Source organism: Camelus dromedarius, unplaced genomic scaffold (assembly GCF_036321535.1).
Source record: "Camelus dromedarius isolate mCamDro1 unplaced genomic scaffold, mCamDro1.pat HAP1_SCAFFOLD_85, whole genome shotgun sequence".
Taxonomy (NCBI): domain Eukaryota; kingdom Metazoa; phylum Chordata; class Mammalia; order Artiodactyla; family Camelidae; genus Camelus; species Camelus dromedarius.
In genome coordinates this window covers 159,222-171,255 of record NW_026989850.1, presented here as the reverse complement: position 1 = coordinate 171,255, position 12,034 = coordinate 159,222, and the positions used below count along the sequence as shown (strand labels likewise).

The window sequence follows — 12,034 nt, the reverse complement described above, 5'->3', positions numbered from 1 at the left end:
ACCTAATGCATCACCCATAGCACTGACTTACATGTATATACATATATGCATACACATATATATTTAGTTCAATGTATTAGTTTCATTAAATAATTATAATAAATATATACTTACCAAAACAGAAAGTCTTTCCAAAACTGATTAGTGAAAGAATAAAGTTAAAGGAAGTTGGTACCAGAGGAACACAGAAATATATACTACATATATTATTATTATATATATTACTTATATAATACATATACAGAGAAAATTGCTGAAAAAGTGGGAAACATAAAATCTGTCTTGAAGTGTCCTATACATTCCGGCTACTCCTGTTCCTCCTTTTCCTAACATATCATCTCTGAAACATAAACAAACACTTATTTACTAATCTCATAATCTGGATAGAGTCCAAAAGGTAAACACTTAAATTTCCATAATGCCAACCAAGAGGAATGTAAATTAAGCTAAAGACTGTCGATAGCTCAAAGCTCTCCATCTTGAGGCTAAAATTTGTTTATACAGAAAAAACAGGTGATCTAGTAGCACATTTAAAATATAGTTGTGCATGTATAGAAGTGATTCAATTATTTCAGTGATTTCAAAATAGTACTTCAAATTAATAATATCATGTTTAATACTCAAAACATTTCTAAAATCACCTCCACAACTCAGTCTAATGTGGTCTCTGTGACCTCTAAAACCAGCCACCTCATGGTCCCTGTAAGTGTGAGGCAGAGATTGTAAAAGTAAATTTTCTAGAATCAAGTCAGGGTAACCAAAGGCCTCACCTCATCAAGGATGTACTCATACAAAGTTTTATGTACAAAAAAGGTAGGACTCATAATACATTAGCATTTCAACTTAGCAATTCCTAACACTGAAGTGAGTAAATCGGGACTTACACTGGAAACAAATCATCTAAATACTTAGTGGGAAGTTATTTTGACAGAACCAGGATTTCTACTATTTTTGAAGAATTTTCAAATGACACAGGATTTCAACATGTGCAGACTTGCATCATTTCACCTGCATCCCTCTGAGGCTGTGTCTCTGCTGACCGAGGCACTAATCATCATACCAGTGAATGTCCATCTGTCCCTGTGATGATCCACTTCTCCCAGGGGCAGAGCTTCACTGGAGACATGCCAACCCAATGCTCTACCAGCTCAAAGCCAGATCAAGGTATTAAAAGTTCACTTATTTTTTCCACAACTAAACTCTCTTTTTCAATAGAAGAATGGCCACACGATGATCCATCTCCCTGTATTAACAAATGAAAATGTCAGTAGGACTTGTTTTTGGCCACCTAGCTGGTACCAGAACTGAATTTTTCTGTCACCCAATCTGGTGCTGTCTACATCTCTCAAGGCTATTATTAAAATTGTGTCACATCTAACTGCAGGACAGTTGCCATAATAAAGGATTTTAAAATGTTTCTTAGCCAGAAAAATAACTAAATCTTTTCTCACTGCAAAAGAATTAGTATTATCAAATGGTTTGTTTTCAACTTAGAAATATTTGGGGTTATAGCCTTCATTCATTTCTACCTTTAAAAGTAAAAGTACCAATACCGTACACTTAATAATACCTTTCATAGATTACAACTGGGTCATTAATATATTTGACCGTACACTCTGGGAAGTCCCTGGCGAAGGAAGACTCTTCCAGTTTTACTGAATATGATCCTCACAGGTGACTGGCCAACCTCTTTGTTTAGATTGCCCTTACTAAGATTCTTAGTTACCCCATATGCTAATGTAATTATTCAGACAAGGTTCAAGGCAATATTCCTCAACTGTTTTTCCACTATTGCCCCACAAAGGTGCTTTTTTTTGGCATTTAGACCCTTAGTCACTTCACCCTCTAAAATAGTAATGCTACAAATGTACAACTTATTTTTATGATTTATTTATATCTGTGTATTATATATAAATACATACACAGTAAAAAATATTCATACCCCCCCAAACAATTTTTACCTACTTGGGAGAAATAGCACTCCCGTCAAATGCACGTTTTAAAAAACAAACATTTAAAAAAATAGAAGGGGTTTAATGTGCTTATTTAAATTTTGACCCAGCTGAAATTCTGTGGTGCTTCAACTACACAAATCTATACCCAAGGCTTCTCATTTATCAAATCCATTACTAGCAAAATTATATTTTTGTTTTTTCTTTTTTTGTTTACCTGATTATTACCCATCTACTCCCTACTGGAATTTACTTTCCACACAAAATACAACCCTGTTTGTATAATTTTACCTTGTATACCCAGCTCCTACAATTCTCTTCCATTATAGGCACTGAACAGTCTTTTTTGGTTCAATAAGTCAAAATTTCCTAAGCTGAACTGGCCATGGAGCCATTTTCCCAGTAATAAATGCTAACAGAATGGGACAACATATCCAAACAATACTCATCTCATTAATTTCAGAAGAAACATACTTACTTCCTTCTAGGTTTTTTCTTTAAAGAATTGGAAATAATCAGATAGCAGTTTGTCCTCAGGAGAGATTTTTGATGGTGAGTGTAAAGAAACATCTTAACAGGGCTTAAACTTACTCACAAATTAGCAAGACTTAAACAACTGAGAACTCCAGAAAGTCTTACATTTTGTCCTTCAGTTCTTGTATCTTCCAAGTTTGCTTTTGACAATGTATAATTTTGCCTCAGTAATCTCAGCCCCCTTGCTCCCCTTCAGTGAGCCCTTGTTATAGCCTCTAAGACACAATCATTGGCCTTAGTTTCCCTCTTCAATTCCTCTGTTTGGTCCTAGAATAAAAATGACTGTTACTCAATACTTTACCTATCCTTACACCTGGATTACTCTCATCTCCTACCTAAGAGTCATAAGACAAAATGAACTACATGTCATTTAGTCTAGATTCTGTTGAAATGGTTAGTTCCCACCAGCAATTGTAAACTTGATCATTTTATAGATGAAATGATGACTATATCATCTTCCAGGCTTAGATTTTGGAGAAAATGTTCTGTTTCTTATGAATTTGAGACAGCCATGCACATTTTAGTAAACACAGTTGCCCCAGTACCATGCTCTGGCTTTATTGTATTGTCAAATTATGGAAAGAAGTAGCTCCATTTGACCAGCAAGTTTGTGAAGGTACATTTGTGAGAAATAACATGAGTTGGAGTGTTGCAATCAGAGAAAGTCTAATTTATAAAGAGTTATGTAATAATACGGAATGATCTAATATTCTCCACATGTATAGAGGAGAGTTGCAGGTATCCCTCACCTTCCAAAAGTTCACTTGAGCCACTTTGCTTTAATGAAGGCCAACATTAGGACTTGTTTCCACTGACTGAAAGAAATCAGTAGGGGTTGTTTGCTTTAAAACTTTTTGTTACCATATTAATGTTGATCTTTTGTAAAAGTGAAGTGACATAAGTCAAAATTTCAAAAAGAGGAAAAACTTGTAGTGCTGAAATGAATACCTACAGATGAGACAAGGCTACAACAAGTTTGACAACATTTTCTGGAAGGTCAAAGTGAATCATTAAGACTTTTAATATATATATAACTTTTCTTATCTATAAACAGAAACATACCAGATACAATTGTGATTCATTGAAAGTAAGACTGAGTTTTAAAGACCTAACTGGAATTTTGTAGCTAAAACCTTTGAAAGGAAGGTGCATTTCAGTGTAATAATTTCTGGCACAATTTATAGGGTAAGCATGTGTGATGTGATGCAAGTAATTAGTAAAATTCTCTTGGCTTCAATTTGCTTCTCTGTAAAACGGGACCCTAATAATGGAATTACCAGTTTAGTGCATGGATGAATCAACTGAAGTGAAGATGTCTGATAGATAATAAGGTGTTCATTTAGTGTAAAAGTATGTATCAGACCTATAGACTAATAGCTTTGAAACCAAAATATATACCTTTTTGTTTAATTGAATGAAAGTAAGTTTACACTTTTTGTTTCACATGGCTCCTGAAGTCTTAATATCACAAAAGTAAACATTTTCTTTATAGTCAAGAAAAATTGTGAGCCATAGGGATGCTTAAGAATTTAAAACCAAATTAATAGGAATCTGTAATTTCTGGTTTATTTGTTGTGCTATGAAAAGATAGAAAGGAGAGAGAGATTTTGAATTATTCTTTCCTCCTTTTGTGAGGTCTCCCTTTTTGCTTTTGGTAAATGCAAAGTGCAAGGGGAAAAAATCAGCAGTGACTCCTTCAAACAACTGTCTTTTCCCCACGTACCTATCTAAGAATTTCTATCCCTTACTCACTTTGCCAAGAATAACCAAAAACAAGAGTTCTGAGATGAAGGTTTTATGGAAAAGCCAATTTCATCCAACAAACATATATGAAAAATTTGGCAAAGTAGCAGTAAGACTCTGGAGTAAAACATATTCTACAATCAAACTAGCAGTTTATTGTTGTTTTTACCATTGGTTATTCTGAAGCTATGAACATGAACATTAAAACTTTGGTAAAGTGCATTACAAGTCATCAAAATGCCTAATGAATGTCTCGTCAAAATAAAATACTCAACAAAATTTAGTCTCTGAGCCATTTTTTTCTGTCAGTGACTGCAAAATTTCTTATTTTTTTTCACAATTTACAACATGTATAACCCTCCCATGTATATAAATCATGAGTTTCTTGGCATCATGAACAGCCTAAGTTACTCTCCTCTTCAACAAACTCCTCATGGCATTTTTCACCTCAATGTTTCTCACTGTGTAAATGATAGCATTTAACATAGGAGTGAATATTGCAAAGAACATAGTTACCAACTTGTCCACAGGATAGGTGGCCACAGGACGTGCATAGGTGAATATACAAGGGACAAAAAAGAGTATCATAACTGTAAATTGGGAGCCACATGTTGAGAGGGCCTTGTGCCATCCTTCAGAGCCGTGGGATTTCAGGGAGCTCAGGATGACTATGTAGGAGATGAGTAGCATAAAAAAATGAGTAAGAACATGCCCCCACTGTTAGCAGTCACTACCACCCCAAGCCTGTAGGTGTCGCTGCAGGCAAGTTTCAACAGTGAGAAGAAATCACACCTGAAGTGGTCAATGACATTGGGACCACAGAAGGTCAAGTCAAATGCAAAAACAAACTGCACAGTAGCATGTAGGATCCCCCCAAGCCAGGCCACCACCACCAGGAACTGGCAGAGCCACTGTTGCATGATGGTCATGTACTGAAGAGGCTTGCAGATGGCCATGTAGTGGTCATAGGCCATGACAACCAGGATGATGATCTCTGATCCTCCTAGGAAATGTTCCACAAAAAGCTGAGTCATGCAGCCACCCCAGGAGATGGTTCCCCTCTGGTACAGTAGGTCAATGAGCATTTTAGGAGTTGTGACAGAGCTGAAGAGGGCATCAATGCAGGACAAGTAGGGGAGAAAGAAGTACATGGGAGCTGAAAGTACAGGGCTGAGGGAGATGGTGATGACCATGGGCAGATTGGCCAACACGGTAAATAAGAAAATGAGCAAAAAGACAATAAACAGTATTTTCTGCAAGTGTGGATTCTGCGTGATTCCCAAGAGAACAAACTCAGTCACTTTGTTGGAAGGCATGAGGAGATCCATTCATCAAGTTACACCTTCCTGGGGACTCAATTATCTAAAAGAATAGGGAATGATACTTATTAATCATGAAAGAATTGTGATCTGAAATTTTTGGTAAAAGAAAAAGCAGTCACTGTACCTGTGGATCATGTCCCTGACACTCCTGCCTCAGTGCTTGTTTCAGTTCCCTCTTACGTCCTCCATGATGTTCCCATCTCTTCAGACACCTCATACCTTTCACCTGTAAAACATCTATAGGGCAACATTTGGTCAGTAATTTACTGAGAAAATCCTAGGCTGTCTACACAATATCTGGATTCTCTTTCTTGTTCCAGCTCCATGTGACTCTGCTAAGTCATCTCTGTGTTCCATGGTTTTGATTCCTCCTCTGTGTCTGTGGGCTTGCAAATTGTAATTCTCTGGTGTATATTGTAACCTGAAAGCTGCTGCACACACGTAAGAGGTATTTCCTCTTCCATGAGAATTTATATTTGAATCCTCACTTTAACTGTGGAAAGAAAGATATCATCAATAAATATCTACCATAAGCAGGTACTTTTGGGAAATGTATTGTGTCATTGGCAACTCACTCTCCTTGGTACCTACCAGAACATATAAGGTATTCACTGCACCTACCACAGTGCCTGGAATAATGTCTGCACTGCCTGAAACTCACTAGGTTATGAGTGAAGCTTGGTGAATTGTCACTCTCCATGGGTAATAATACACCTGCTTCCCCAGACCATAAACCTACAATGAATTCAAGTGTTCTCGTCCTCCTGCTCTGTTTATCACACTCTCTACTTTATGAGAAACATAAATAAACATTTGAAAGTAATCTGTATTCCAGTTTAACATTTTCAAATACACTTATAGGGTAAATATGAAATATTAATTGCCTCTAAGAAAGAATATATTAGTGGATCATTTTACTTTCTAGGTAATTAAAGTGTTTGCAAATCAATAGTTTTTATTCTTCAAAATTTGTTCCACATATAATTTAACATAGTCATATTTGGTAAATTTTGAGCTTTCATATTTTTGATTTAAAAAGAAAAACTCTTGCATAGGTGTTCAACACACAAGGATCTATCAAGGAAAAAAATCCCTATTTTCAAAATTCTAAAAATAAAAATTTAATGTGGAGAACAAAAAGAAATAATCTGCTAGATAAGGTGGAGAGGTAGGTAATACACTAGATATTTACACACATACACACATAATCCTGACACATGCACAATCCATTACTTTAAATGCCTATGTCAAATTCACTCATTCAAAAAATATTTATTGGATACTTACTATATATATTAATGTATGTTTTTTTACACAGTCATGAGAAGTGTCCTTGTTAAATGTCCTTAGTGACTGAAATTTCATTACCAAACAGCAGCAACCCATCCCTCCATGATGTGAGTGACCTTCCCACCCCTTTATGTTTCTGCTACAGGCATTCTCATGCCTACTTCTCCCATCTTTCCACAGCATCCATCTTCCATCAATCCTGGTTACAGGACACTGCATTACTAATAGAATGAGGACATTTAGGGACATAAATTTCCCAAAGAATAGAGGAAACATAAACAAAATAAGATGTATTCTGCCTAAAATATGTCTTTTCATTACAAAGATATTTAATTTTCAATTTATTTTTTTAATTGAGTTATAGCTAGTTTACAATGTTGTGTCAATTTCTGGTGTATAGCAAAATTCTTCAGTCATACATGAATAAACATGTATTCATTTTCATATTCTTATTCACCATGACCTACTACAAGATATTGAATATATTTCCCTGCACTATACAGTATAAAGTTGTTTATCTATTTTGTATATGCCAGTCAGTATCTGTGAATCTCAAACTCTTAGTTTATCCCTTCCCACCCCTCCCTCGGCAACCACAAGTCTGTATTCTGTGTCTGTGAGTCAGTTTCTGTTTTATATATGAGTTCATTTGCCTTTTTAAAAGAGCTTTATTTTTTAATTTCCCAAGCTGGAAAATGTATCCATATGTGAAAACAAAGTGCATCAGCTTCATTGCATTCCCTTATTCTCTGGTTGACTTACCCTATAGGTCAGAAGAGAGTATATTATACATATAGTAAGAATTAGACATAATTAATAAAATCAGTTTAGAAATAACTAAAGAAATAAAAATTAATTTTTTCTTTTATCTTTGGCTCCACAATACGCTTTCTAGAAATAAACCCTAAACAAAAATATTCTTAAAACATAAAAATAATTATTTATAAGTGTATTCAACACAATTATTAAGACCTGTGGAAAATTTAGAAACTACATGGACTGTTCAACATTGGAAAGATGGATATTAAAATATAGTGCATCTCTTTGATTGATGTGTAGTTTTTAACAGAAGTGTTTTAAAAATTGTGTAGTATCATAGGATATACTTACATTGTATTATTAAGTAGGAAAAAATGATGCAAATTTGCAGTATATAATTATTATAACTAATTTAATTCTAACTATATTATTCCTATAACTAATTTAAATACATATCACTGAGAAAATAAATCCAAGTATTTTTTGTTCAAAGTTGGTGGTATTGTAGATGGGTCGATCTTTCTTGATGTTTTGCAAGTTGAAGAGGGGTTAAAATCTCAGATTGATGAGGATGACAGTGATTATATAATTTGTAAGATTCATTTAAACTTGAAAATCTATGATTATGTGGTTTCTTGGGGAAAAGGAGATCTTACCTATGAAGTTGTCTGACATAGCTCCATGGCCAGGGTCCCAGGTAGCCGTTAGTTCACCAAGAAAGAAATAAAGTAGTAAGATGAAAAATGCCAACTAGCTCAGTTACAATCAGTCTTTGCTGATTTACCTTTAGATAAATTATTTCTCTTGAGCCTTAAAAGTGCTACCACATATCCTGTTTGCAGGCCAGTTTGGTGAAGTTTCTTAGCTGTGGCTGATTGGACCTCAGGGGTCTTTCACCATCATTAGGAGGTCTTGTCAGCAACATGAGAACTTCACAATAGAATTATTGTAGCATTTGTCTTTAATTTTGAACTCCTCATTAAGTCTACATGAAGACAAAACACTATGATAAAAAAATAAGTTTACCATTTCTGAGTTTAAGTATTTGATAACAAATGTGTATAATATGGAGGTTGACTATTGCCTATTGTATGAATTAAAAATTTGGGTGGTTAACTATCTGATTTAAACATTTTCATGAATGTATTATATATTTCAACTGATCTACAATTAATGCTAATCACAGCTTTAAATAGTGTTTTCAGATGTACATTAAGTGACAATTATGAACCTTATTATAATATTAGCACTTTACGCCTAATAAAGTTCACAGCAATTTTCAAAGTAGTTGGATCTTGTCTCATTCTGCAATTGAGATGATATGGTAATGACAATGATGAAAATAATTGCATCCTTCAATTACATTCAGAGATGGTGGAATGCATTTATTTCAATTATTTAAATTTATTCTCATAATATTCCTATGGAATAGAAAAAAATAAGCATCAATACTCACAATTTACAGCAAGTTTACAGGAAAATGAGCACCATTTGTGGTGGGGAAATAAGAAGCCAGGCCACTAAATTCTGGGCCAGGATTCTTATGTTTCATTTATAGTTTTGTGACTCAAGTGTCCTGATACTCTTATGCTGCCACCAAATGTAAGGCCTATTACAATTATCTACTAAAATAAACAAAATTGATATTTGAAATTATTTTAAAAATAGATTCAGTCCAATTCAACTTACGGATATTCCTATACAGAACCACACTAAATCACCATGTTCCAATATGCTTGAATTAATAATAAGAAAAAAAATTGTACATAACTCTGGATTGGCTCCAAAGAATGTGGTCACTGTGAGCAGCATGTGTCACCAAGGGGAAGAGTTTAAGAAAACTGAAACCACATTAGTAAACCTGGTTTGACTAGACACTTTAATATTATAGTGCCAAAAATAATATTTGTAATGTTAGATGCTGAAGATTGTATGAATGAGGGTCTGAAACCATCTATAAAACTATGGGGAGTATGGATTTTCCTGAAGTGTCATCATGAGAATGTCTTTCAACTTGAATTTTTCTTTCAACTCTGGAATGAAAGCCAGAGTCAGATTAAAGAATTAGCAGGTACAGACAATCATCATTCCAACCTCATAAAAGCTTGACATCCATTTGCAATGGCCCATTAAGTGTCTTTCCATCCTCTACTTAAATAGCTACAGTTTTGGGCAGAGAGATTGCTTTAGAAACCCAACCCCTGTCTAGTGTATCTCCCCAAGCCCTAGAGAAGCAAGGCTTGGAAGGAGAACAGAGATAGGTTTAAAGCAGTGAACACTGTCCAGGAAAATAATTTTTCAAAAAAGGAGTTCCTGGAGCTAAACCAGGAAAGTCTGTACCCAGAATACAAATCCAAGGCCAGAGTGTTGTAAACTCTGAAGAGACAGCATCACAGATTCTCAAACTTGAAGAGTAAATCAGAAAGAAAGCAGAAGAAAGTTTATATAGATTTTACCACAGTTGATCAGAAATTAGGTGAGGAATGGATTAACGTTGATAGGTTCAGGGACTAATTTCACAAAAACAAGATATCTGCCAAAGTGTTTTGATGACATTTCACTAAGTAGAGGAACATGTTCTCAATATAACAAAGCACACAAGAGCAGAGTTCATGCTGTGTTAGTCCAATCCAGAGACAATTTTATCACAGAAGAACATCTCTGAAGTTGTTTACCAGAAACAGAAAAGTTTTGGGAGGTGGACTGTGGTCTCATAACTCTTCCAATTTTACCTCCAATTGAAGTAGAAACAAAAATAACTATATTTATGGCAATAAACATATTGGTTCAGGCAAAATCACAGAACGTGGAAACACCTTCCAACTTACCCAAACTACTTGTACAAATAGGGGAGGCTGTTTAAGGTTATCGAAAAAAAAAAAGATGGCATAATGTGTAATAAAACCCATATCTCTTGATGCTGAAGATGGTGTTCTTACTCTCCATCATGTTTTCATAACCATAATATGCTTGCTAAATGAGTAACTTAGGAAAAGGCAATTGGCAAAGACCTAAAGAGAAGAAGTCACTCCACCACCCAAAAAATAAGAATGCCTCAATGACAGTCTCCACAATGTGGCCAATGTTCAGATCTATGTTTTGGTATTTTCACATCATTAAAACAAGGAGAATGGAGTAGGAAGAATAGATAGGCAGAGTCTAAAGACAACATATTATGGCTTAAGGCTATTGAGTCTCATTTTCTTCTTTTATGAAATGGAGTAAAATCCTCTCTAATAATACATGTTGCTACATTAAGAAAGTTAAAATATATAAAGAACTTCTCAAAATCTATGCTTCATGGTTGGCCTTTAACAACAGTTATCTCATTTCCCGTGCTAATTTCTTAATAATTTCACTGAATTAAAAATCCAGATAAAACCAACATATTTTTTACACACCAGAGCCAAACATTATTTATGTCATTAATTTACATCATTAATATATCCTTTATATGTTATTTTAAATATCAGAAATAATCAGGTGATACTCTGTCCTCAAGAGAGACTACTGATGACGAGTGCAAAGGAATATCTTAACAAGCATTAACCTTACTCACTAACCAGTGAGACTTTATCCACTGAGACCACCAGACTGCCTTATATTTCCTCCTCCAGTTCTTGCACCTTCCCAGTTTGCTGCTGACAGTTTATAATTTGTGCCTAATTCATCCTCTCACCCCTCCACTGAGCCCTTGGGATAGCCCCTAAGACACAGTCACTGGCCTTAGTTTCCCCTTCAAATCCTCCATTTGGCCTTAGAATAGAAATAACATTTAATCAATACTTTTTCTATCCGTAGCCTTGGATTACTCTCATCTTCTATCTAATAATCATAAGACAAAGTGTACCACACATCATTTAGTTTAGATTATGCTGAAATATTTAATACTCACCAGCAATTGCAAATATGACCATTTAAATAGACAAGGTGCTCGGAAAAGGTTCTGTTTCTTATGAATTGGAGACAGTCATGCCCACCTTAGTAAACACAATCACCCCAGTACCATGCTCTGGATTTACTTTATGGTCAAATTATGGAAGAAATAGCTCCATTTGACCATTGAGTTTGAGAAAGGGACATCTGTGAGAACTCCATGTGCAAGAGTGGTGCAGTCAGAGAAGCTTTGTTTTATAAAGAGTTGTGTAATAAAACAGAATGGGCTGGTATTCTCCACGCACATAGAGAAGTGCAGTTACCCCACTTTCTGAAAGTTCACTTTAGGCACTTTTTTTTTATAAAGACCAACATAAGTACTTTAGTACTTGTTTTCAATACACAAAATAAATCTGAAGGTGATTCTTCTTTAATAGAAGAAATCTGTCGCCATACTAATGTTGGTCTTTTGTAAAAGTGAAATGCCATAGCTCAAACTTACAAAAAGAGGAAAAGAAATGTGTAGTGCTGAAATGGACAGCTACACATGAGACAAGG

At 34.9% G+C, this 12,034-nt stretch overlaps 1 protein-coding gene across 1 annotated transcript; it reads right to left on the bottom strand.

The window, feature by feature from the left end:
* Positions 1-4,579: 4,579 nt before the first annotated feature.
* Positions 4,580-5,557, bottom strand: LOC135320945 (olfactory receptor 4C46-like). The gene is given in 2 exon segments (XM_064484187.1): positions 4,580-4,921; positions 4,924-5,557. Coding segments are annotated over 2 exon segments (924 nt in total). The 3' UTR covers positions 4,580-4,631.
* Between the last annotated feature and the right edge of the window lie 6,477 nt (positions 5,558-12,034).